The following is a 27233-nucleotide window of genomic DNA, read 5'->3' on the forward strand; positions in this document are numbered from 1 at the left end:
GGTGATTCTGCTCCTCGGTCACCTCGAGGGGCCTGAGACGGGCCCCCGGTCAGCCCCCCATTGTGGTTCCTGATCTCCCGCTGCTACGGCTCAGGCTCAGGGTGGGCATGGAGCGGGTCACGAGCCAGCGGTCTGGCAGGCGGGGTCCCAGGCTGGCCGCGGACCGACCCCGGCCCCACCTGCCTCTCTGAGCCTGCAGCCTCAGAGGCCCAGAGCTAGGGAAAGCAGGGGGTGCTGCCATGGGCTCCCCAGAGTGGAGCCTGCTGCGAGGTGAGAGGCCAGGGGGCCCTGCATCACCATGGCCTGGCCTGAGCTCCTGACAACCTGGGGCCTGTGCCCTCCGGGGGGAGCCGGGCCCCCCGACCAGCGCTGAAGGCCCAGGACAGAGCACGGAATCACGAGCCTGAGCTTGGTTCCCCTCCTGCGTGAGTAAAAGTCGGCACACAGTGAGATCATCCTGGCTCGTGCCGGATAAGCGAGGGGGCAGGGAGGCCAGTGCAGACCTCCTCACGGAGGTGACATGGGGTGGAGATGCCATGACCTGGGGCATCTCGGCGGGGAACGAGCGTGGCATGACTGAAACAGCACTGCGGCCGGCGCCCGGCCAGCAGAAGCGGGGTGCAGGTCGAGACCTCAGGGGGCCCCAAAGGCCACGCGGGGGTTTGCAGCTTTTTTCTAAATGCAGTGGGAAGCCACAGAGCAGCTTCCTGAGAGAAAGGGAGAGGGAAAATGCAGAAGAAGGGTGCTGGAGCTGCTTGCCCGGCCGAGCCTGCCCCGGCACCCGGCAGCTGGGACAGGACAGTTCTGCCCACTGCGGCCTGCTGCCCTCTGCCCGGCCCTCCCTCCGGTTGCCCCGCCTCCGCCCCAGATGGTTTGGTCCTAAATCGTCTGCTGCCCAGATGGGCTGGCCTCAGGAACCCTGAGTCTTCCCAAGGCAGGGCAGGCGTGGTGCACCCTCCCCAACCAGCCGTCGGGGGCCCCGAGAGCCGCTTAGAACGTGAAGGAGCACCGGCTGGAGGCCGGTGGGAGAGCGCCCTCTGAAACGCGCCGGGCCATTTAAGGTGCAGGTACTCATCCCATCTGTCCCCTGTGCAAAGGACCAGGGGACAGCGGGCTGCGCAGATCCGGCCTCTGAGCCGGCAGGCTTGTGGCGCAGCCTCGGTGAACCAGTGAGCTTTAGGGATAACAGCGGGCTCCATCCTGTGCTAGCGACAATGGCACCGGCTGTCGGGAGCACTGGACGAGAGCGATCCCGAGCACTGCAATCCGTGATCCATTACCCATGTCTGCCATGGGCCCAGGCGGGGAGAGCAGGAGCATGAGGGTCACTGTTTAACCATCCCAGGTCTAGCTTTGCCCTGAGGGTAGAAAAACGGTGACGAGGCTGGTGGGCTGACCCCAGCGGGCCAGAGGAAGGCGCCGGTCCGACCGTCTCCTAACCTTGAAGGCACAACCAAAATGAACCAAAGGACATGTCCTTGAGGTCCATGGAACTCACTGGCAAGGAAAAGATCATTTTTCTCTATCTGCTCTTTAGAGAGAGTTCTCCTACAATGAGGACGGGGTCCCCCTGCTGAGCCTCTGCCCTCGCTGTTCCCTGGGCCTGCAACACTCTCTTCCGCGGCCGAGTCCCCGTGTGGGTGGCCGCTCAAACGTCGGCTCGATGAGCGAACAAGTCACTCTGCCTGTCTGGGTCTGCATTACCCCACCGACATAACGAGGAGGGGGCCCTCATTGTAGGGTCTCCATATTATTATTGTTGCTGTTTTAACACCACCATCGGAGAGATTACTAGGCGCTGTTCCAAACGTTTTATATAAATTAGGTCTTTTCTTCCTCGCGACATTCCATCAAAGGTCGCCTGTTGTTACCCTCACTTCCCAAATGGAGAAACTGAGGCACCGAGAAGCCCAGTAACTTGCCCAAGGTTGCTCAGCCAGGACGTGGGGAGTCGGGACTCAAGCCCGGCACCCTGGCTCTGGAGCCCATCTGGCCTCTTGGCCTCCAGCTGTTCTGGGGGAAGGGCAGGTGTGAGCGGGGGAAGATGCCAAGCACCTGGACAGGTCCCCCACCCGCGGGCGCTCGGAGGCCTCATCCACGAAATGCCACGATGGGATGGGTGACTGTGAGAACAAAACGGACGAGGACCCACGTCTAGGATCAGTGGACAGGAGACCGACCACTGGCAATGGCTGCCACCTCTCGGGCACTGTGCTCCGACCTGTACGGGAAATGCCTCCCCGCTGCGTCACCATCTCCGTCCTACGCATGGGGAAACTGAGGCTCGGAGGAGCCGGATCACGTGAGGTCACTCGGAGAGAAAAGGCAAAGCCGGGACAGGGTCCATCTCCAAACCAGCAAACTTTTCTAGAAGGTCTCCAAGCTCACCCAGCTAACCTGCTCGGTCCCCCAACCACACCGCCACCTCGGGGTCCCCCTGTCTGCTCGGTCCCCCAACCACACCCCCACCTCGGGGTCCCCCTGTCTGCTCCACGTTCCCCAGAGACCTTCAGACAACAAACATGCCACCTTCCTTCCCCCGGGGCCAGGACAGGCATCACTAATCCATTACAGATGGCATTAACCCCTGGCTGCTGCACTCTGCATTGGCTCCACGCCACACAGCCTCAGAACCCTTCCTGCCAGAGCACTGCCGACGGATGAGCGCTGGCATCCAGGAGGAAACCGACTTGCCGTCCTTAATCCCGTCTGAACGATCACTGCTGAAGCCCCGGAGAGGGGAAGAGACTCCTCAAAGGCCACGAGATGACGCAGTGACAAAGTCGGGCCTGGGACTGTCTCCTGACTTTGCTTCTGGTCCAGACCCCTCCCTTGGGTGAGCAGGGCCTGGAATCAACCCTTCAGGGCCTGGTGGTCCTTAGCGATGCCTCGCAAGGCAACCCCACCCCCGAGCCCCCAACCCAGTTGATTAGTATCTCTCCATCAGCCCGTGGTGAACAAAGAAATTCGAACAAAGCCTGTCTGGATTGGTTTGTGGATGAGCCACTCCACCGCCCCCCGTACTGGGCAGGGGGGCTGCTGTCCCATCGGCACAAAGCCAACACGCCACCCTCTTCCCCCCGACAGTTTGAGGAAAAGCAGCTACTCACCACTGCTGGACTTCCTTCTCCGTAACTGCAAGAGAAAACAGAAAAGTAGCCTTTTAGTTCAGGGAGGTGTCCCAGGGGATGGGCAGACACTGGGCAGCCTCCCTCCTGCCTGCCCCAGCCCACCCCGCCCCATGGCCTGCTGCCCCTGTCAGGGCACCGGCTAGCTCTGAGCAAGGACATACCCCCGGGCGCACAGCCCCAGTCAGGATCTCTGTGTTCAGCGCCCCCAGCAGGGGCACTGCTGGCCGCCCCCCTCTTGATACCCGCTGTGCTGCGGGAGGGTTGCCAAGAACAGCCTGTCACAGCAGGGGCTGGCTGCTCCCTGCCGTCCTGGGGCGGGCGGGCAGGGCCGGCCAACGTTTAGGACACAGTCTATTCCATTGCTCAGTCCTGGGCGCGGTCGGAGAAGGCGCTGGCTTCCCGGGGCGCTCGGCTGCCCTGCCTGCGTGTGGGGGGCCGGCAGACAGCCCGGGCCCCCTCCTCGGCCCCACAGCGCCCAGCGCCGTCCCCTCCTCGGCCCGGCCCTCTAGCCCCTCGCGGTGGTCAGTGCTACATTCTTTCACAGACAAGACGAGAATGGAAAGTCGAAATGAGCCAAATGAAGCGGCCGAGCCCCCAGCCAGGCCCAAATAGTCATCCTTCCCTGAACCGTGACACAAAGGAAAAAACGTTTGTTTCTGGAAAGTACTAAATCAGTTCAAGTGGGAACCAAACCCACGCTCTGTCTCAAATCAGTGAACGCGAAGACCTCATATCCGCTCTCCGCGAGGGCGACCTGAGGGGCCGACCCGGCTCCCCACGCCTCGGTGTCCTCGTTCGTAAAGTGGGAAAAACGGCAATAGTGCCGGCCACAGGAGCCGTCCCGGGAATTCGATCGCGACAGGTGTGAAGCCTCCCGAGTCCTGCCACGGGGCCTGGCACGCGAACGGGCTCGGCACAGGGTGTGGAAGGGACACGTGAGCGAGGGAACACGAGGCCGGGGAACCGGAACCCCTTCCCAGGGACGTGGGGAAGACGGGCCTGGCAGGTGTCCCCGAGCTGTCTGGGCCTCATCGGGCTTGAGGCCGCTTTTCAAAACTGCTCGGAGCAAGCCCGTGCCGAGCGCCCGCCACGAGCCCGGATCGGCGCCCGGGCGCCCGGGGTCCCTGGGCTTCGGCTCAGCTGCCCTGACGACAGCTCCGAGGGACGACGGCGTTACTCCACCCTGGTTCCGGACGGGGAAACTGAGGCACAGCGCGGGCAGGACATGGAGCGGTAGGGAGAGGGTCTGAGCCCAGGTCTGTGGACCAGCAGCCCAGCACGCCGCCTCCTCGTCCACACTCCCCTCCCACGAGGGACACCTGTCCGCCACGGGCTGCTGAGGAGCGGGCCGCCAGGCGACGAGGAGAGGTGCCGGCTTCCTGGAATGGCCAGATCGGGTGTAAACGACTAATTTTCCAAGACAGTTTTGGCTGTGGAAAGGGGGGTGTCCCCGGGCTAACTGCGGCCAGGCTGCTCTGGACCCGCCACCCACGCCCAGCGGTGAAAGGCAGGTGAGGCCGACCGGCTAATGCTCACGGACCGAACCTGGAGACTCGCCACAGCCAGGCGCGTGGGGCGCAGACTCCGGAGCCAGACCGGACCCCCTGGGTTCAAAGCCAGATCCACGGCTCGCGAGCTGCGTGTCCTGGGACCAAGAACTTCCCCTCCGCGGGCCTCGGTTTCCGCATGTGTCGAATGGGCTTACTGTGCAGAGTGAGGTGTGCAGTGCTCTGCACCTGCACCAAAGTCCCACGGGCAGGTGTGATCCCGTTTTCCCAATGAGGAGGAGACCGAGGTTCAGATGAGGGTCAGCTGACTGGCCTGAAGTCACCCAAGGTCACCCGGCCGGGAAGCAGCAGTGCCACAACTGTGCCTCCGGAGACCCGCTTGGATGCCCAGCTGGGTACCCCCATCTTAAGTCGGCCAATGGTCTTCATGACCTTGTATGACCTCGGCATCATGTGACATAAACAGCAGGAGCTCAGTGACAAGGGCTTGGGTAGCAGGGCCACTGCGGACCTTAGACGGGGTCTCACAGGGCCAGAGAAGGTTTCCCCAGAATCTCCCAGCTCAGAAGTCCCCACCCTGCCCTGGTCCCCTCACAGGCCCTCGCAGCCTCCCCCAGGGGCCTCTCAGCCTCCGGTTACCCCCACGCCAAGCCCCCAGGATGCAGCAGCCATGAGAGGTAGTGGGGAGTGGACGGGCTTGGCTGTCCCTCCCCATCAGAAAGGTCCACGACACACCAGCAGTCAGCAGGTGGCCAAGCCCAGGGGATGTGAGCTGGAGTGGCGCTTCTCAATGCTTTAAGGAGCTACGCAACCTTTTGGAAACAGATAAGGCCACAGGTGTCCCCCGGCACAGTGCCAGGGCCAGCAGCTCTTCCCTGCCTCACTGTCTGGAGTCTTGAAGGGTCTTGGAGGGGGGCGGGCAGCAGGCGGCTCTCTGGATGCCTGGCCACCCGCCCCCAGCCCCTCCACCAGGGTCAGAGAGGATCGCCTCCAAATCCTAGCCACCTGCTTACCAGCTCCTGGCCCGAACTGGAGGCGACCGGTGTCACACCTCACTGTTCAGGGAAGGAAGGGGGCCGGGGGAGGCCGTCTGAGGAAGGAACCCGAGGCCACAGCCAGGAGGCCAGGCGGACCCCCTGCCCGGGTCCGCCCCACACCGGGGCCCACGTTCTCGCCGTTCTGTCTGGGTCCCCAGACGCTCAGCCACGCCCACGCCACCGTCTGGATTCCACCTGTCCAGGGGTTCCCTTGGGATGTTCCTTAATCTCAGCTCACTTCCTCTTCACTTACTCGCCTGACCTAGCTGCAGCCTAAGCGGCATCAGCCATAAAATTACCAGCGACATGCGCTGTGTGTATCTTTCCTAAACACAACGAAAATAAACTACTAAACGATGATCGTCTCTGAGCACGCCTGCCCCCCCTTCAGGAAACGCCCCGACGTCACGTGCCCCCTGGGTCGATGCCGCGGGAGGGTGTCACCCATGGAGTTCTCCCGCCGAAGACTTAACCTGCGTCGGAGCGTGAGGCTATCCTCAGACCAATCCGGACTGCGGGGTATTCTACACGACCACTGGCCAGGACGCTCCGGTACATCGGGGCCATGACAGGTAAAACGAGGCAGGGGAAGGTTCAGGACAAAGAGACTGAAGAGACGAGGCACCCAAGGCAACTCGCAGTGCCTGGCTTGGGTCCTGGATCCGGAACTGAAACCAGGTAGAGGATGTGGGGACGGGGGGGGAGCCGCACGGGGCCCCGACGCACGCTCACTGTCGATTTCCTGAGGAGCGCCAACGGCACGGAGGTTGTATGGGAGGACGTCTTTTTGCCTTGCAGATGCGCCCTGAGACATTTGGGGGCGAGGGTCTGGGTGGCTGCCACTTCTTTGGAGGTGCAGAAACACACACGTGCATATTGAGAAAGAGAGAGGAAGCCAACGTCGCAAACCCCTGACAGCGGGAGAATCCGGACGGCGGACACGCGGCCGCTCACTGCGACGTCTGAGAAAGAAACGCGGCGACGGTTGATCTCACCAGCCCCCGGCCTGCGTCCACCCGGCACCGGAGGGGCTGCGGGCCGAGTCCAGGGTCCTGCCCCCAGCAGCTCCAACCGCCGCGGACACTGGGCGTCCGGGACGACGCCGGGGCCCCTCTGCCTCCACATTCTGCCCAGATGACCAGAGTGACGTTCCCAGGCTCACGCTCTGTGGCTGGGGCCCATCTGCACTCCTCCCAGAGTCCCCACACAAGTGTGACATTAACGGGGGGCCGCTCGCGCTCAGGGCCTGGCAGGAAGGCGGGCCACCGTCAGCGCAAGCGGCCCCTGGCCCCCTGCACACGCCCCAAGCCCCCGACGCTGTTGCCTCCGCTCCCTCTGCCCCACACCCCTTTCCATTACCAGCTGGGACGTCCCTTTTCCAGGAAGGCCCCCTGCCCCGGCCCCAGAGGCCAAGGGGTTCCTCCTGGTGTGACCCAGCACCGGCCTCAGAGCCCAGCCCCGGGTCCCGCACAGGGGGGCAGAGACTGAACCCTAACTGATGTCCCCGTCGTCACCGAGCCACACGGCAGGGTCCGGAACACACGCCGGAGCACGTTCACCTCCACGGTTACCACCGGCTCGGGGGGGATTTTTGAAACGAGCCGCCTCTCTCCAGCACGCTCCCACCTCCGGGCCAGGGGGGGCCCAAGCTCATTAGGAAGCCAGCATTTAACACTGGACGTGGGCCACCCTCAAGCAGACGGGCCGCGTTCCACATGGCTGGTGGGAGGCTCTGGGCGGGCACCCCGTCTTTGGCCATCTGTAGACTGCGTTACTGAGCCTCTCTGAGCCTCAGAATCCTCATCTGATGGACGGGTATAAATTCCTACCAGGCAGAGCCATTGGGAGGGGGTGGGCACCCACTCCACACCCCGTCCTGCTGGCCTCCCCAAGAACCAGGGCAGCAGGTGGGGAGGAGGCCCAGCCCCCGCCTGCTGCCCAGACTTCGGCCCCCGGCTGGCTCACTGACACCAGGCCCGTGTCCCCCAACAGCACTGGGCGCCCACCACGGCCACCCCCAGAGCAGCACACCTGAGGCCGCTCCCCACCCCTCCCCCCTCTCGTCTGCCAGGAGCAAACACCAGGGCCGGCCCCCGGGGCCCAGGGTAAAGGTTGAGTCTGATTTTGATTTCCCTAAAGTAAAATGCCGCTCTCCTTGAAGCTTGGCTCAGACACAGTGGGAATGGAAAGTGGGGCCCGTGGCCCCCACGGGGGACGCTGGGCACAGCTGGAGGGACCCAGGGCCAACGGCAGCATTCCCGGCCCCAGGGCCGCCCTCCTGTGGCCGACGCAGGGCCCGTTTCCGTCTCTAAGGACAAAGGCTACATCGAGCGTCCTCGCATTGCCGACGCAGGGCCCATTTCCGTCTCTAAGGACAAAGGCTACATCGAGCGTCCTCGCATTGCCCGCGACCCCCGTCACAGCTGAAGGTCGGCGAGGGGGCCTTGGTCTGGCTGTCACAAGAAGAGAAGATGGGGACCGTCTGGGCCTGGGCACCGGCAGCTCCTTGGCACTAACTCCCTTTGCCTGGACACGTCTGGCCACTGGCTGCTCCACCTTCCAGGAGGGCAGCTCCCCTTGGACGCCCCCTCCCCAGGCCCCAAGCCCCCTCCGCTCAGCCTCCAAACTGCGGGCCCCTCGAGTCTCCCCATGTACTTCCTAGGGGGCTGCAGGTGCACCCCACATCCCTCATGCCCATGCTCCTGTCCAGCTGGGTCCCCTGTCCCTGATTCTCTGATAGCCCACGGCCCCTTACACGCCACATGGCCCCCTCCCCGGACTAAACCACCCCCCTCCTGGGTCCTCATCCGTTCGGCATCCCTAATTTGGCCATGTCCCTCTCTCTTAGCAAAATTCTTCGGATGAGGGAGGGAGCCTGTGGGTGAACCAGAATGCACCCTCCTGCCCCACAGCAGCCTGACCCTGGGGACGGTCACCCCCCCACCTCCAGGAGGGGCCGTTCCCTGCACGGAAAGTGGCCCAGCATGAGGGTCCCACGGGACCTGGATTCCAGGGCTCTGACATTCCCTTGCCGCAGGACCCGTCACATCCTCTGTCTGGGCCTCGAAAGCGGAAGTGGCTCGTCCCACTCACAGCAGACATTACCTGGCCGTGCTGCACACTGGTGATGGCGGGGGGTTCCCGAGGAAGGGCTGGGCGAGCAGACACCTGCACACGTCAATCCTCAGGTGCCTCAGGCTCCCCCGGCCCCAGCTAGAACAGGCCCCTGTGTCACGAGACAGGCGGGCAGTTTCCAGCAGGCCCCATGGAAGCGTGCTGGCATCCCTGGGGGGTGGGGGGCGGGGGAGGTCAGGGGACAACAGGGCGCCCGCCTTGGCCATTCCCCTCCCGCTCTGTGCAGACTCCTGAGCTCTCCAGGCCCCCACAGCTCCCGCCCCCCACAAAGTGACCAGTGGGCCGCAAGCGAAGGACCAGGAGTACCACAGGCCCTGTGTCCTGGGGAGCCACCCATGGACCCCCACAAAGGGCACTGTGGGAACGAACAGGAGGGTGTGCCACGCGCTGGGCCGGACACCCAGGGCCCGGTGACCTTGGATGGAGGCGGCAGGTGCGTGAGCAGCACGGAGGCCTCGGCACAGCTGCTGCGGACACCTAGATATGACGCGAAACACGCCCGGGAGCCACGAGGACCCGTCGCTGCGGCCGGGGTTGTCACCCGGGCGGGAGGGGAGACGGTCGGCCCTCTCCACACCCCACTCCTGTATGCCGTAAGTGCCGGGCCGGCGACCAGAATTCCATCCGAAAGGAGGCCCGGCCTTCGGCCTAGAACTACCTAGAACTGCCTAGAACTCCTGGGCACTCTGGGCTGGGCTCCTCCTTTGCCGTCCCCCCCACCCCTGCCCCGGGCTGCAGGGCACGGGGCGGCCACGGGAACACGGGGCAGGGCCCCGCCTGCTCTGCTCACACTGCAGGGCTCTGTGCAGGTGAGGACCAGGGACGCCAGACTGCCGCCCACACAGGCCGGTCACCGCATTGCTGCTGGCCCTGCACCGAGCTCTTCACGCACAGGACGTCACAGAGCCTCACGGGGCGCAGGGGCCGCGGCTGGGGCCAAGGCCGGGCCAGCCGGGCCTCGCAGCCCCTGGGACCTGCCCTTTGCCCTGAGCTCAGGCCTGGCGGAGCTGCCCATAGCCTCTCCCCCAGTGCGGGCCTTAGTGCAGACAGGCCCCACCCACTGTCCGTCCAGTCACGGAGTGGCCGTGACAACACACTCCGCTCTCAGAGCCCGCCAGAGGACGCGGGCCAGAAGCACTTCCCAGCCTGGGACAAGGGCTCGGCACGGAGACGTGGACCATCACGGTGGGAGTCACAGGATCAGCACACAACGTCAGGGGTCTCACGCTGCCACTGGGGAGCCCCGCGGGAGATGCGGCTGGCAGGGCCGGGCCGTGCGGCCGACGCTAAGACGGGAAAGCTCCCGGGCACAGAGGGAGACCCGGGTGTGCCAGGCAAGCTCGCGGCTGCTCGCATCCCGATTCTGGTCCCCGCCCCCAGGGCGCCCCCCCTGAGCCCCGACCGCTCGAGCCTGAGCTCTGGGGCTGCCCATTTCGCTAACGAGGAGACTGAGGCTTCACAGAGGCAAAGGCCTCCCTGCCGTGACATGCTCAGTGGTGGGGAAGTGTGGGTGCCCAGGGCCATTTGACGGGGGAGGCCAGGCTCAAAAAGGCTTTAGCCTGGAGATAGTCCTCCCCAGCCAGGGAGGGGGCCGCCCGCTGAGCCCCCCGCTGGCCATGGCAAACCCTCGCTGAGCCCCTGGCTCAGCCACGGGCCAAGGACTCGGGGGATGAGACTTGGGGTTGCACCGTCCATCCGCGAACAGCTGTCCCATGCCCGTCAAAATGCCCGCCGGCTCCATCTTCCTCCAGGACGCCGTGACCCTTCTCACTCTCAGCTCTGCCGTCAGATACAGCCTGACTCTGCGTGCTGCTTGTCCCGCTCCAGCCTCAGTCTCCTCATCCGGCAAATGGAACGAGGATGTTCCCTCCCCCTAGTTCACGGGTAGGTGGCAAGAGCTGTGTCCGTGGAGCAGGGCCGTGTGGCGAGGAGTCTGAGGGCTCCCCAGGGTGCCCTCTGCAAAGCCCGTGAGGGGAGAGGGAGTGGGGGGCGGAGCCCCCAGGCAGCCACTCAAGACAAGGTTTAGTTCAAATCTTGTGTTCTGGCGCAAATATTTCCACAAATGTTGCATTCTGCTCCATCATTTATTTATGTGTTTCACTCTTAAAAAATAAAGTGACAGAATACGTTAATTTTAATTTCTATATAAGTTAGATAACTGTCCCCCCAAAAAACTCAAGTAAAACTACAGGATGACATACTTTGTCTTGGGGCTTCCAAAAATAGCAAGATAAAAAGCCGCCGTTTGCCGCGTGCCCATCCGGGGCTGGGCACCTTGCACGCCTTCATCTCATCTGGTCTCTGGATGACGCTGGGAGGCAAGGCCTTTGATAATCTCCACTACACAGATCAGGAGCCCGAGGCTCCTAGAGAGAAGCTACTTGCCCAAAGGCCAAAGTCTGTCCGCAGCGGAGCCAAGAACCAGGTGTGACTCCAGAACTCGGAGAAGTCCGGTATTTAAAACATCACACAAGTGCATTCTGGGAGCTGACCATTTTTACATCCTGCCTGACTCCTGAACTGGGTCACCTGCCCCACAACAAAGCGCTGCTGGGGCTGGGAAGCAAAGGTCCCCGATATCTGCTGATCTATGAATGACCAGCTTTGACTGCGGGACCCACATCAAGGCGCACAGACATAGGTTCAAAGCCCGGCCCTCCACGTTTTGGCTGTGTGATGCTGGGATTACTCAGTCAACCTCTCTGAGCCTCGGTCCCCTCGCCAGAAAACGGAGGATGATAAAACCTCCCAGAGCTACAGACACAGAAAAAAGACTGGAAGGAACCGGTGGAATGTTAACAACAGTGACCTCAGGGAGGCAGCATGAGAAATGGTTTTGTTCTCGTCTGGGTGACGGCCGGATTTTCCAACTTTGCCCTTCTCCAGTGGCTTGGGGCTTCACGGGGCAGGAGCTGTGCCTGCCCAGGTCGCAGCTATATCATTGCATCTAGCACGCAGTAGGTGCTCAGTGTGCTTCCGTTCCTGCAGAAAGCATGCGTTATACTCGTTTTAGGTGGGTAAGTTAGAAAGTACGCATGGCTACTTTTATTGCTTAAAACTCACACGCACGTGTGCACACACGTGCGTGACAAAGTAAGGTCCCAAGCACTATTCCCTAATACAAGCCACCTGTCGTGCCAGCCTCTGAGTCTTCCCGAAGGAGATGAACCACACCTCTGCTCCCTGTGGCAGTGGGGGGGAAGGGCGGCACCCGGGCTTCGCTCAGGACTCCGGGTGGAGAACCTCTCGAGCACGGACTCCCTCGGTACCGGGCCATGCCCTGTCTGGATGCTTCTTCTGGCCTGACATCTGTTTCCCCAGCATACTGTGAAGGCCAGGAGGACCGGAAACCCGTCCGTGCAATCTGCCCCATGTCCTGGCACCCGCAGGGCCTGGCACGAGACAGCTGTTCCATGAAGCGCTTCCTGAATCGGGTCGTGAGAGGCAGCCGAGCGACCCAGGGACACTCTCGGCCAGACTGGCTTCACGTGGGCACCGGGACCTCCCGCCCTCCTGCCGCAGCTGGCCGGCCGGGCCTCCTGCCCCGTGATGCGCCCAGGACACTTCTCACGGCCACGTCCAGCTCCACAGAACCTAAAGCAGGAAACGCAAATCGGGAAGGGCTGCCAGCCGGTTCCTCCCCATCATGATGGCTGCTCTGAGTTTTAATGGAGATCTTGTTCCGCTCGGGCCCAGCAAGGCCTCGTCGCGGGCGGTCTGGAAACAATACTGCCCAACGGAGCCATGTGGGCGACCGGGCCGGGGGGAGGCGCAGGACCACAGGGCCGGGGGCAGGCGCCCAGCCGGCACGGGCTTTGAGCCCTGCCGAGCGCCTCGTCCGCCCGGTTCATATACCATATATTTTTGAACAGAAGGGAGGCATGCGCTTTTCCCCCACAGTGCCAAAAATAGCCCCATCGCCTGCCTTTGAACAGGAGTCTTTTGGTTCCTCCAAAGAGGCAGGAGGGGGAGGGGCCTGGAAGGGGGGGGAGCCGGGCTGGCGAGAAGGTGAGAGGGGCCTGGAGTCCTTGCTCAGCCAGTCCTGCTGAGGCCTGGCCTCCCAGCACCTGACTTCTTGGGGACCCCTCCACCCCACTCCACCCTCAGTGAGCCCTCCTCGTCCTCCAGCCCAGGAAGTAGGAGGGAGCTGGAGAGGAACAGAAAGCGAGGACCAGAGATGGATGGGAAAAAACTTCGTTCATTCGTTAGCTTGTTCGTTCATGGATTTGTTTTTTTTTTTTTTTTTTTCAGTCGTTCTAACACTTTATGCCAAGCTCTGTCCTCAGCGCTGGGACACAGCGGTGACTCACGAGACAGTGAACCACAAAACGGGACATGGTCCCCTCCTCACCGCTGTGGGCCTCACGGCCGACTGGGAAGAAGAAGAGTTAACCGTGACCTCCGTCACCTGCAGGTCTGGGGGTCACTGGCTGGGCCCGGGGCACCTCCGTGGAAAGGGTTGTTAGGTGTTGGCGCCAGTGTGGATGAGGGTGGGTCCTGCCCCGGGCCAGAGGGACAAGGCAAGGGGAAGAAGGGTCAGATGAAACGCCTCCCCCGGCCACGAAGCCCCCTCGCCCTGGCAGAAGCCCACTTGCTGGAGGCGTTTTCCCATTTTCGTGGGAGGTCATGAGAACCTGGGGCATGGATTCGAGAGCCTGAGATGTGTTGGGCCCTTTTGCCAGTATTTCCACATTAATTTCATCCCCAGTGCTGGGAGGAGGGATTATCACGTCTGCCCATTTTACAGATGATACAAGGAGGCTCAATGGAAAGGGGCCTTAGTCAAGGTCCCAGAGCTGAGGATGAGCACCCAGGCTTGGCGCATCCCTGAGTAGAAGTTCTTGACACCACACCACCCACCCGAGAAGCCATCTGGACTCATGCCCTCCGCCCCCCAAAACTGCAGATGAGAAAGCAGAGGTTCGGCATAGGAAGTGGCCACAGGGTTGGGACGTGGAGATTGGGGGATTTGCACTCAGCTCTGCCTCCACATCCAGAGCCCCTTCTGGTTCCCACAGCAGCATCTTAAAAAAAAATTTTTTTTTTTAAAGCCACTCTCTGTTCCCAAAAGGCCAGAGCAGTGGGGGAGCCAGAGAAGGGGAGAGAGAGACAGAGACACAGAGAGACAGAGACAGAGAGAGGAGAGAGGCACTCTGAGTCTGCCTCCTCGCTGAAAAACACAAGCCTGAAATAAAAAGCGGAATGCTATTTCTGCCTCCTGTGTTAAACATCCCTCAAAGCCGCGTTCCTCCAGCCCCCCTCCTCCTCCCCTGCCAGGGAATCCGAGCATGATGGCCCGCTAGCCTCCTGGGGCCCCCTCCTGAGACCAGGAGTGCCAAAGCCAGCAGCTGCCCCGCACCTCTTCCTGGGCACCCCCAGGCCTGGGCTCACTAGGCAGGGGCACGTCCCCCTAGGTGGCACCATCGGGGTTCTCTGGGGCTGAGAAAAGGTGACATCCCGTCTCAGAGATGGGGACAGATGGAGAAACTGAGACACGGGGAGGGGCAGCCAAAGGCCACAGGATGTCGGGCCGGAACTGGGACCCTGGACTCTGGCACCCTGGCAACTGCCCCCCAGCCTTCAGATTGCAGGCGAGGGGCACAGGCGGGTCCCGTCCTGGTCGGCCAAGGAGTGAAACAATGTGACGCGTGGTCCACCACTCTGGAAAGCCCAAAGCTGTACGCACAGGTGTTCACAGGCCTGTCTTGTGCACGGCTCCTGGCCAGGCACTGCACAAAACCCAAAACCCACCAGACGTGTCCAAACCAGCAAGGAGCTAACAGTCACCCAGGGCACTGCTGCCAGACCTGCAGACCCCGAGGCCCACTCCGTCACTGTGCCCCAGAGCCCCACACTGCATCCATGAGGGCTCAGATGCTTCCTGCAGACACCAGGCCGAGGACGCCCCAAATCCCGAGCAGGAATCAGAGCCCCAGGGCCCAGCAGGGCGGCGTATTCACAGATAAAAGGATCCTACCTACTGTCCCACCCCAAGTGGCCAAGAACCCGGGATGCCCGGCCAGCGGCTACCACCCTAACAGCTGCTTGAATGCCTCCAGCGACGGGGCACTCACTACCCTACAGGCAGCTCTAAGGTGTCAAGAAGATCACAGGAGGCAGGCATGTGAAGGGAAGAGCGGGTGACATCAAGACAAAGACCCGAGCCCGAGCCCCAGCTCGGCCACTGACTTGGGCTTGTCTCTGGACCCGCGGGGCCCCCCGTCTCGTCTGTGAAATAAGCAAATCGTCCCTGCTCCCAGGTTTACAGCGAGACTGCCAGGGGCCGGGGGAGTCGGCTCTAGTGCTCCCGGCATGGAGTACCCACTTGTCATTCCTCCCAGTGATATTTACCCACCGCCCGAGGGCAGACGGGCTCCCAGAAGGTCCCTGCAGCCAGGGCAGAAGGGGACCGAGAAGTGGCGCCCACGTCACCCGGTCCCAGAGCAGGCGGCTGAGCGATCACCTTCGATCTGGGTTCCCAGCCTGTCTGCCTCCCAGCCAAGCACCCTGCCCCTCCCCCCATGCACAGCTACATTCACAACCTACACGGAGCAGCCGCGCACGCCAGCACACGCACGCACACGCGTGCACAGACGTGCCGGCTCGCCCACTCCTAACACGCGCCGTGACCCCATCGCTCACACTCGGAGCATGCCCGCGGGAACCGGGGCTTGCACGTGATTGCCAGCATCCGCCCCACCTGCACACCCACACCGGGCACCCACACTCACTCACACTCACCCACACGCCTCGGAGTGGCTTCTCAGAGCCGCCCCCCCCCCGCCCACAATACACAACAGCCCAGCGTGAAACTCTAGCTGCGCCACTCACAGACATGCAGCCTCGGGCCAGCTCTGGTCCCCTCTGAACCTCAGTTTCCTCATCTGTAAACCAGGGACCACCCAGGGCTCCAGGGAAGAGTCAGGGATGAACGCCTGTGAGCACTGAGCTGGGCCTGGATCACACAAACGTGCTGAATGCCAGCCTCTCACCATGGTGACGGCCTCTGATCCTCACACATGGTTGATTACTGATGCTCCATCACCACGGATGAGCTAAGGGGTGGCACCCGAGACGAGCCACCAAATTCGGTGTCTGTACTACCCCCGACCTCACACAGCAGCCCCGTGTCATGGAGGTATTATCATCCCAGCTCGCAGAAGACAAAACAGGCTCATCTGCGAGCCGAGACAGCCCGAGAGCCCAGGCAGCAGACGCCGGGGTCCCGTACACCCCCCGGCCTGGGCCCCGAGTGCAGCTTCCCCATGGAATTCTCACCATCTAGCAACCAGAGCATTATTCAGAAAGGGAAGCTGAGTCCGAGAGGGGACGAGAGGCTCTAAAGTCACTGTCCAGGACACCATGCTTCTGGGATGGAAGCCCAGGCAGGTGTCTCCCCAGCCTCTGAGCCCACGACCGCACAGGGTGCCAAAACTCGGCCTTCCAGTGCCCACGCTCCTTCCCAGCTCCGTGATCCGGGGGCCGCTGCAGACCACTGTCCCCTGACTCCAAAGAGCCCCCTTCCTGTGGGAGCATTTACTGAGCACTTACTACGTGTCGGTCCCTGTGTCCACCTGTGGGAGAAACACTGTCATGGTCCCCACCTCACGCACGAGGCACCCAGAGCGCAGAGAAGGGGAAGGGCTCGCCCGAGTCACACGAGCTGGCCTTCCGGCCCTCAGCCCAGCTGTCCTGCCCTCGGCCGGGAGTCCGATCCCAATAATTTTGAGTTCTCTGCGAACTTGGCGCTTCATTTAGGACGATTTCTGCTGTGGTAAACAGATCGCGCTCAGGGTGTACCAAGTGTTTCATCTCTTAATGGTGACCGGAAGGAGGTTCTTTTTTTTCCCACTGTTTTTCTCGTTACCAGACAGCAAGAGATGTTTTGGACAAGATGAACCATACCAGAAGAAACTTCGGTGACGAAAGCGAGGTGTCCCCAACATATCACGGCACAGTGGGGGTCACCCCCAGCGGAGGCGTAGTCCTAGGTTCCCGCCCCATGTTTGCCATGTGACTTAGGAGAGAGACTGAATTCACGTCTCTGGCACATGATTTCTATGTTTGCAAAATGAGGACATTGGACTACATGAGCCCCAAGTCTCCTCTAGCTCAAAGATTCTAGGATTCTATTTAATAGTAATCAAGGAAGTGAATATTGAAACAGCAAGCTACTCTTTTCTTCCCCATAAAGTTGGCAATGATGAAGAAAAACAGTAAGACTCAGTGCTGGCAAGGATGTAGGGAAATAGGCACTCTCATCCACTTTTGCTGAAAATATTAATGGGGGCATATTTTCTGGAGAGCAATTTAACAATTTTTTTTCCATCAAAAGCCCTTTAAGACGTCCCCAGCCTTTTAACTCCATACCTTTGTTTTGGAAAATTTATCTTCAAGAAGAGATGTGTGCAAAGATTTACTACAAAGATGTTCATGCAAAAATTTAGTGCAAAGATTTAGTACAAAGATGCTTGTCACAGCACTGTTTATAATGGGGGGAAAGGCGACTTAACTATCCTGTGGCAGGGCATTAAGTAAAATGTTGCATTTATACATGCACCATTTAAAAACCATGTTTTAGAAGAATGGCTGATGATGTACGCAAACATTCACAGTTGTCAAGTTTCAATAAGGTACAAAATCAAAAGTCTATGACCCCAAATAGACAAGGTAACGAAACCTATGTACCAAGTCCTACTGAGCCTTCCTCCTAAACGTATTCGGAATCTGCCCTTGACATCATCCCCACCGACACCCCAGTTCATTCCCATGGTCGCTCTGGCCTTGATTACAGCCCGCTCTTCCAATTTATTCTTTGGACCACAGGCAAGAACGATCTCCGAACCCAAATCCTACGTGTCTCCACCACCTCCATCCATGCCCGTACTCCAACTCGGAAAATGTCCAAATCCCTTCCTATGGCTTTTGGCGCCCTTGGTGAGTAGCCCAGAGGGGCTCAGGCCTGGCCTTGGGAGCAGAGGGAGCTGGGTCCAGTCCTAAGGCCTCGGCAGGAGGCCTGACACTGTGAGATGTGAGATGTCAGAACTCTCTGGGGTGGCAGTGGGGACAAGACGAGCCCGGTCACGTTTACCATGGAGCTGGAGGAGGCAGAAAGAGCCAAAATGAGCGTGAGGAAGAGGCCTGGGTTCCATGGCCCCAAGTGAGTCTCTGTCCGGAGGCCTGGGTTCCGTGGCCCCGAGTGAGTCTCTGTCCGGAGGCCCGGGTTCCGTGGCCCCGAGTGAGTCTCTGTCCGGAGGCCTGGGCTCCGTGGCCCCGAGTGAGTCTCTGTCCGGAGGCCCGGGTTCCGTGGCCCCGAGTGAGTCTCTGTCTGGAGGCCTGGGCTCCGTGGCCCCGAGCGAGTCTCTGCCCCTCTCCGTCCGCCTCTGCTCTTCTCAACAGGGAGCAGGCCCCAGGCCTGCTTGCCTGTCCTGCTCTGGGGGACGGGGGACTTGCATCTAGGGCCAGATGCCACCAGGAGAGGTTCAAAGGTCCCCTCAAAACCAGGCGCCAAGCTGAGCCCTTCACATGCCCCGCCTCTGGGTCACTGTGATGCTCCATGGGACAGGGCTGGCCCAATGAAAGGGCCAGAACCGCGGCCCATCTGGCCCCTGAGACCACGCCGCCCAGCAGCCCCATCCCTTCCCGGCCCACACCCTGGACCCCATCTGGATCCACAGAGTCACGTGGGCAAACTGGTGCTCAGAGAGGGTAAGCGACTTGCCCAAGGTCACAGAGCCTGAGCGGGGCCCAGCCCCGATTTTCAGGATACTGAGGTGCTTCCTAACCACAGACCTGATGTTCCCTGCCCAGATGCCCAGCCTAGCGCTGGAGTCCAACCTCGATTCCTCTTGCTGCTACTCCATTTGGCCTTCTGGAGACAGGATGTGCGCACAGGACATGTAGAAATTAAGAAAGCCTCTCTCCCTCCCTCACTCCCTCCCGGCCTTCCCTCTCCTGGTGGCTTATCCCTCAACTGGCTCTGGGGCCCTCCACTCCCAACTCCATCATTTGTCCCAAGACAAGTACCAGATACTACTCTCCCCCAAGGCAATGTCTTGCCCTCTCTGTTCAAGCTGAATTGGGTGGCAGGGAGTGATGACCACAGAATAATCCTTATCTTATAAAAAGGGACTCTCCTGGTACCCTTCCCAATGCCACAGAAACCCTAGAGCCCAACCAGTGGTACCCAGCGTATTTTGACCGGACTCCTGACCCCGAGCAGAGGTCCCCTTCTCCGCCCTGGGCCACAGGGGCATTAGCTGCCGCTACCCAGACCTCCCGTCCGGATGCTCACCTACAAACTGCCACGTGTCGGGCACCATCCCAGGCATCGGGAAAAAAGGCCAGGGAGGCTCAAGGCTGGCAAGCAAGGTCAAGGCAGAGCCTGGGCTGACCAAGAGCAACAAAGAGATGACCTCCTCCGCGCCCTGGACAGAGGGTCCCCGGGAAATGCCATGAGCACCGTGGACGAGGATAAGGAGGGAGGGCAGGGGAGGTGGCTGCCTCTTGGGGCTGGCCGGCGTGGGCCCAGAAGCCCTTAAACGGATGCAGCTCGGGCCATGAACGGCTTGAGCCCACAGAGCCCGGCCTTTAGGACTCCGGAGCCGGTTTCCACCTGAGGGCAGGAATTCCATCCTCTTGTCTGCACCTCTGTCTCTGTGCCCAGCAGAGTGGGCACTTAGCGACAGGCAGTGGAGGTGGGGGCAGGGAGCAGCTGCGGGTAAAACAAGAACCTGCTAAGATTCAGGAAAAACAAAGATCCCGGCTCTCTCCACCTCCGGTGTGCCAGGCACCAAGACCAGGGCTGTGGGAAGATGCCTCTGTGGACACGTGAACTTCACCCAGGAGGTACATTTAAGACCAGTTCAAGATGGAGCTGAATGGTGCACTCAAAACGGTATTGACAATGATCACAAACAAACATGCCCCCTTGCATCCTTGACAAGTGTCTGTCCTGACTTATTTGGCTGTTACGTACATGGTCCTGTGACTCCTTACATGCCCTAGGAGTCAGCCACTACAAGCACACCCACTCTGCAGATGAGGAAAATGAGGCTCGGTTAGGTGAGGGGCTCGCTAGTCCCCCAGCCTGGGCACACAGGGATGACAACAGCCTCACCAATAAGATGGAAGAAGGTGAGTCAGACCTCAAGAAAACCAGGCTGCCGCTCTAGGAGTCCCTGAGGGCCACACAGCTGGAGCTTTGAGACTTTCTCCTGCTCCCTCCCCCCCACCCCGCCTCCCTACACACATAGGCCACCAGGACAGTCTTTCCCAGGGAGCAGAGGAGAACCACCAGGGGTGGCTGCCAGCGCTGACCCAGGTGTGACCACCTGGGCTCCCCTCTGCACTGAAGCCTGCTGTGCTGTGCCCGAGGTGGCCTCATACGCCAGGCGATGCTTACATACGCCAGGACCCCGGAACCAGTGGTGGGTCTTCACCTGGGGCTCCTGGGAACCAAGACCTACATGACAAACACTTATCAAGGATCAAATTTCTGGGCCCAACCTAGACATAAAGAATCAGGAATCTGGAAGGGCCGCCCCGCCTGGGCACCTTGGTCTTTGACAAGCTCTCGGGGACACTGTGACATGTGTGCATCCTTCCTGAGTGCTCCTGTCTTGACTCGATACACGGAGTTCCCTGAGCAGAGAACAGATGGCTCCACTCCCGACCCGGGACCTCAACAAGCTGGAGGCTTTCTCTGCTCGCCCTGCTGGGAGACTTTTCATTTGACAAATCTGTAGACCTACTAAGTGCCAACACAACCAACAGACAGGGCCTGCTCTGAGGGAGCCAGCGTCAGCAAGGGAAACACACAGGCGGCAAATGAACCCACCACCCGCCCCACCAGCCCGTCCCTATAAGGGCCCTAGGAAAAGGACCGGCTCTCTCCCTGATCAAAACTGTTCCATGTCTCCAAAGGCCTTTAAAAATAGCCCGGCCCAGCCCAGCCCAGCCCAGCCCAGCCCCATCAGGCCAGCTCCTAACTGAGCCTGTTGACTCAACTTGTCCCAAAGTTGACAGATCTGCCCAGAGAAAGGGGAGTGGACAAAATGACTGCCCCGGGCCCCTACCCACCCATAAGTCACTGCCATGGCTTACGGCAAACACCAGAAAGGGGCACACAGAAGAAAGGGCCCTCCCGACTTCCTGGCATGAGTGCTGAGGTCTCTCAAGGGACGTGACTTTGCAGACAGACAGACCTGAGTTCAAGTCTCGCAGCGCCTGGTGAGGGGCCGCGGGATGGTGGGCGTGCCGCCCACCTCTGAGCCTTAGTTCCCGCGTGTAAATGCGGGTTGTTGGTAACAGCGCCCGCCACGCGCAGGGCTGATGTGAGGAGTCGATGTGCTAACGATGCAGAGAGCAGCGTGGACGTGCCCAGGAAGCAGGAGACCCGGCTTCGCTCGGCTCGCAGGCAGCTCCCCTGCTCCAATCCACCATGACAGAGATACTCAGGTGTGGCCCAAACCCACAGCTCCCGACAAAGCCCACAGTGCCCTCTGCCTCCCTGGGCAGGGAAGCCCGGGAAGGAAGTCTTGCCTGCTGAAAGCTATGGGCCACATCTGGACAGAGCCTGAAGGGAGGCCCAGCAAATCCCACAAAACGGGAACCAAAATGGAAGGGGCGGCCCACCCACCTTGGAAAGAGGGCACGAGCAGCAAGGGTGGAGCCCCTGGTCCTCGGAGCCTCGCCCCTCCGAGGAGCAGCTACCGGGGTGCGCGCTCCTTGCTGCAGAATCCCACTGGAGAAGGGCCAGCACCTCGCAGCGGGCTGCACCCACTCAGGAAAGCCCCCTCTGTTCCAAGCACACGGGGCCCGGGGCATGGAGCTGGAGCGTGGGCTTGGACAGACCTGCAAACATGCCCAGAAGACAGATGGAGTGTGTGTGTGTGCGTGCGTGTGTGTGTGGGGGGGCAGGGAGCAGAGGTTGTGCAATGCACCACCAGAACCTGCCTTCCAAGCCTCCATCAACACTCCGGGGAGGGCGCACAGGGGCCGGATGCCCGTGGCGGCCTAGGGATGATTCTGGGTTCCAACCGAAGCCCAGGGCCACTGCCCGCTTCCAAGTCTGACACCTAGGCACAAGCCCTACCAGACCAGACAGCTGTCCTTCTCTTCCCATCCCCAAAGAGAAAAACCCGGGGGGGGGGGGGCGGTCAGGACCCAGTGCCGTTAACCCCTGGCATGTCCGAGCATCTCCCAAAGACTGCAGGGAAGGGAGACAGCTGGCGTGGGGACACGGGAGATGCGAGGGGACTGGAGAGCCGTGAAGTTGGGCAAGCGGAGGCAGACGCGCCGGGACAGATCTAGAAGCCGGAAACTGACAGACCTTCCTCTTCGGGGTGGCCCTAGACGGTTAAATGATGAGCTCCACCAGGTCACCCATGGCTGTTCGAACCCATTTCCCAGTTCGGCAGACAGACAGGAGGGGGGAGGGGCGATGAGGGCCAGAGGAGAATTCGTCTGCAGATCCCACAGCCGACAGGGCGCCCAGGACCCTGCGCCGCCGCCACGAGCTCTCTGACAAGTCTCGCCACCCCCCCCCCACACACACACACACGATCGGGGCCAGGGAGGGGGCGACAGGCCAAGCTCGCGGCAGCGGCAGCGGCATCGTGATGCATGAATCACCCGCCCCGCCGCGCTCGTGCCAGTCGGCTACGCGCAGCCGGAGCCGGGCCACCCCGCAACCGGGCGCCCCCTGCCCGGACCACCCACCGCCCCTGGCCCTTGCACGCCCCAGCCCTTTCGGACAGCTCTGCAGAGAGGGGGCCGCGGGTGGGCTGGGGCTTTCCCTCCCGGCCGGGGGGTGGCCCGGAGCACGCTGACAGGCGACAAACGACCCAGGCGTGGGGGGCTGGGTGCCCTAGAACAATAGGGCCAGGTATGGGGTTGAGGGCGCGGCGCGGGCTTTGCCGGGGGGCTCAGGGCGGAGGCAGGGCAGGGAATGACCAAAAGAGGCTTGCGGCGTTGAAGGGGGTGGGGAGCGGGGCCGCAGCGGGGACAAGGGACTTGGGGGAGGGAGAGCGCGCGTGGGGGGAGGGGCGCGGGGGCGCTGGGCGGGGGTCCCGGGCGCGCACTCACAGTAGGTTTTCCTGGTCAGCTCTTCCACAACTTCGGGCTTCAACTTGCTGTTGGATTTCCCCATTCTCGGCGGCCGCGGCCCCCGCCCCCGGGCCGGACCCCGGCCGGGCGTCCCGCGGGAGCGGCGGTGCTGGCGCGGGCCGGGGCGGCCGGGGCGGGGCGCGCGGAGGCCGGCGGGCCGGGCTGGGCCGGGCCGGGGCCGCGCCGCGCCTTTGTCTGCGCCGCGCCCGCGCGGCCCGGAGCTGCGGCGCGCCGCGCTGCGCGTCCGGCGGCGCCTGGGCGGCCCTGCGAGCGGCGCGGGGCCCCGGGCGCGGGGCAGCCGCCGGGCAGGCCGGGCCGTGGGCCGCCGCCCTCTCCGGGCCCGCGGCGCGAGCTGCGCTGGGCCGGGCGCCGACGCGGCCGCGGTGTCGCTCGGTCGTCCCTGGTTACTGGGCTGCGCGGCACATGCTCGCTGCTGCGCTCCTCGCCTCCCGCCTCCCGCCCGCACCGGCGCGCCAGGGGTGGGCCCGGAGCCGCCACTCAGCGCCCGGCACCGCCTCCCGCTCCGCTCCGCGCCCGCCCCGCCGGGCCTGCGCCCGCCGGACCGCGGCCCCGCGAGCCCGGAGCCGGGGCCGCAGAGGGGCGCCCCCGCCCCCACCTCGAGTCGGCCCCGGCGCTCCAGGCCCCCACACCATGGAGCCGGGCGGGGGCGGGCCGGGAAAAGCTGACGTGAATGAGGCCGAGTCTCTGCCCGGCGAGATTCATTCATTCGACACGGATTTGTGTTGGGCGCTGGGGACACAGCTGTGGGCAGGAACGAGGGGGTGTGTGTGTGGGGGGGGGGTGGCGGGCACTGCTGTGCAGGATGTCTCATATTCTAGTGGGGGCACCTACCGCGTCCTGGGGGAAGGTGACCTCCAAGCCCAGGGGGAGGGGGGGAGGGGGGAGGGGGGCTGGGAAATGATCAAGGCCCAGGAAACCTGGGGGAGGGAGGGAGGCCCGAGCCCGGAGGGTGAGCTTTCCCTGCACCGGGCTCCAGGGCCGGGCTCCATCGGGGCCAGAGAGAGCCGGCCTGTCCTCTCCCCAGGGAACCGGGCCTCTGGGACCTCAGCAGAGAGGTGACAGGGGCAGATCTGCCTTCTCTGCTTTCCCGGCCTCCATGTGGAGGGCCGCTGCCTGCAGGTGTGGGCCGTTGAGGTCAGGGCTCCACCTGGACCGACTGAGGCTCGGGATTGGTGGGGGTGGAGGAGCCTGCCCCAGTGCCCACCTCCCGGGACTTTTCCCATTCCTGTCCCAGCTGTAAGCGTTCCCGTTTTTCTCCTTAGCAACGATCACAGACGTAACATGTTTCATGCGTTGTGTTCCTGCTGTCTCCCCCACTAAATAGGACCTCCCCCCCCAACCCCCCCACCCCCGCCCCACTCCCCCAGCGCAGGGACAGTGCCGGGCGCCTGGGGGCGGACAGAGCGCCCGCCGGAGGATGAGGCAGGGACCAGGTGTGAGCAGGGGCTCTTTTTCTTTCCACTGTGGCACAGTGTTCAGATCTCAGGGGACGGGAAGCACAGGGGAACTGGGGAGACAGAGAAGCTGACTATGGCCGAGAGTGCTTCTCAGCCCCCAAACGCCCCCCTACCTGCCAACATTCCGGCTTTTCTGCTAAGGCCTCTCCTGGGCCCAGCCCAGGAGGCAGTTTCCGGTCCTGCAGGAGCTCATTGCAGAAAGGAAGTGGGGAGGACACGGACCCCAAGGGCTGGGATGGGGGCCCACAGCTGGAGGGACCTGCTTTCCACTTGGGAACAGGGAGGTCCCGACCCTGAGGACAGTGACTCAGAATGAACACCAGTGAGGGACTCAGAGTTGGCCAGACCACCCTGAGCATCCAGACAGAGGATGCCCAGAGTACAGTGAGCTGCTAGGGGTGAGGTGGGAAGGGTTCTGGCTGGGTGGAGGGGGTACAGGAGAGGAGGAGGGGTCCCACTGAACCCCCAGCATGGAGCATGATGCCCGTAGTCCCAGCCAGGTCTAGTCCTGGGCCTGTCCCTCACGCACTGTGTGGCTCTTGGCCAATCACTTCCCGTAGTCTCATAGGGGCAGGCTTCTAAGGATCGGAAATGCTTTTGCACAAGCATGGGACAAAGAGTTTATATCTTTAACCTATTAAGAACTTTCTAACCTCATAAGATAAAGATGATCCCTCAATAGACAGTTGGGAAAAAGACCCGAATAGGTGGACAAAAGCAAATGCCAGCCGCTCGTCCACAGCAGAGACGTCCCTTGCAGGTCATTGAAGCAACACAAAACGAATCGGAAAAAAATTTACAGAGCGAAGGGTCATACCCAGGGTCGGCAGAGGAGCGTGTAAATGGGCGTGCGGACGCCGCCAGGCAGGGAGTGAGTCTGGGCGACCTTTCTGAAGACGTCTGGCAGCAAATATCCATGTTCTCTGACTCAGCAATTCCACTTCTAGGAAATCATCCTAAGCCAACGATTAGAGATCTACACAAATTCAAGCCTCAGCGATGTTACTGCCGCAGCATTTACGACAACAAAAAGGAAGCGACCTACATATCCAAAATGGGAGATGAGCCTGTCATCCCATGAAATCCTATACAAGAATATCAAATTATAGCACGGCTGGAGGTCTAGTCACATGGCGTAGATCTGTTTACAGTGCGGTAAGGACAAAAAAGTTGCAAAAACCTACAGGATTGTCTCAACTGTGAGGGAAAGAAAAATCTGTGCACATCACTGTGTATTTGAATTAAGTAGTTTTTGATCATATTTTGTCTCCGAATTCAAAAGATCATCAAAAACATATAATTCAGTATCTTCTGAAGAACAACCGGTCTCTGTGGGTATTCGTGTCTTGTGGGAAGAAGCATTCCCTCCCTGGTCAGTGCTTTTGGGGAATATCAATGCTTTTAGGGAATAACACATATTGTAAACCAATCTCTCTAAGAGTCACCACGCGCATTTGTATTTACTCAAAGGCTCTGAGAAGGCCTGCAAGAAAGAAACCTGTTTTGCTGATTTCCCACACTTATTTCACCATTGAACTCTTTTTTATTAACTCACTTCCGGTGCAGGTTTGGACAATCGCGCTCACTCTCCGAACCTCCGTTTCCCCGCACGCACAGCGAGGGGCTTCGCGGGTCCCGCAGCTGGGACACTGCGTGCTCTAAACAGTTTTAAGCCGGATCTAGTCCTGAAGCATCAGGGCCAACCGGGACAGAAGCAGGACACTTGTCTTCTCCTGGAGGCTTTGGCTTCTCTTGCCTTCCGACTTGAACTTGGTGTGGCCTTGGTCGAGAGTAAGTCCCGCGGTAGCAAAGGCAGCGACCGCTGACTGCGCCCTCGCTGTGCGCCCAGCGCCTCCCGCGCCTCAGCTCGCTGAGCCTTCGCAGGACCCTGTGACTTAGGCAGCAAGGCCCAGGGAGGTTGAGGAGCTGGGCCTGGGTCACAGAGCTGCGGCCCCCAGCCTGTGAGCTCACTACGGGGTGCAAAGCCGACCTGGAATCACCAGAGGGGCGAGCTCTGCCTGGTCTCCCGGCTCACCAGCACTGGCGGAAGGCAAGGGTCCACGTGAGCTGGGGCTACCAAGGACTTACTGCTGAGTGGATTAGGGAGCCCACTCCATGGCCTCTTCCTCCAAACAACTGGGAGTTGGGGGTTGGGAGGACCAAACCAGCTGGGCTCCTGAAGTTTTGCAGGTGGAGCCTGGCAACCCGCTTCCTGAGGTCCAGCAAACAGTGGACGATCATCAGTTTCACTATCTTCAAAGCCCTCAGTCTCAATGGTCTCCCACAGTATCATCTACATATGGATGTGCAGACAACGGGCACCCACTCCCCGCCCCAGGCCAGGGAGTCCATGCTCACGGCCAAGAACAAGGACGCCTGACCCAGGGATCCACGCCCAGCGCAGGACCCCTGCCCTCCCTTCCTGGACCAATCGCCCCCTGCCGCGCCCCCTCGCACCCCGCCCGGCCCCCGCCCACCTGCCCCGGGCACTCAGACAGGCTTCTTGTGGATTCTGGGAACGGAGAGGCAGAATGGTGTAAATTAGGGCGCAGGTGGGGGCACGGGGGCTGAGGGTTTGGAGGTGGAGTTCCGGAAGAGTCTTTCCTGATTCCCAGCCCCCATTCTCCTGGGGCTTCATTTGTAAAAGAATGGCCCCTGCTCCCTCTGACTCGGAAAGGCCCCCAGCGCGAGGCTGCCCCTCCCAACAGGTAAGATAGGGGCTGAGGGCAGGGAAGGGAAGCATCCCCCGCCCCCCACGAGCCCAGTCCAGCAACAGACCCAGCCCACCGCTGCCTTCCAGGTTGGAGGCGGGAAGAGGCAGAAATGACCCCGAGA

The 27233-nt window shown here is 61.5% G+C and overlaps 1 protein-coding gene across 1 annotated transcript in view; it reads right to left on the reverse strand.

The window, feature by feature from the left end:
- Positions 1 to 23055, reverse strand: part of NCS1 (neuronal calcium sensor 1) — a 41945-nt gene extending 18890 nt beyond the window's left edge. The window contains exons 1-2 of the mRNA XM_016133832.2: positions 22900 to 23055; positions 3111 to 3135 (exon numbers count right to left, since the gene is read on the reverse strand). Coding sequence (XP_015989318.1) covers positions 3111 to 3135; positions 22900 to 22963 — 89 coding nt within the window. The 5' untranslated portion in view covers positions 22964 to 23055. The remainder of the gene's footprint in view (positions 1 to 3110; positions 3136 to 22899) is intronic.
- Positions 23056 to 27233: the final 4178 nt, after the last annotated feature.

The sequence above is a fragment of the Rousettus aegyptiacus genome, unplaced genomic scaffold, assembly GCF_014176215.1.
Source record: "Rousettus aegyptiacus isolate mRouAeg1 unplaced genomic scaffold, mRouAeg1.p scaffold_m13_p_3, whole genome shotgun sequence".
In the NCBI taxonomy this organism is placed as follows: Eukaryota; Metazoa; Chordata; class Mammalia; order Chiroptera; family Pteropodidae; genus Rousettus; species Rousettus aegyptiacus.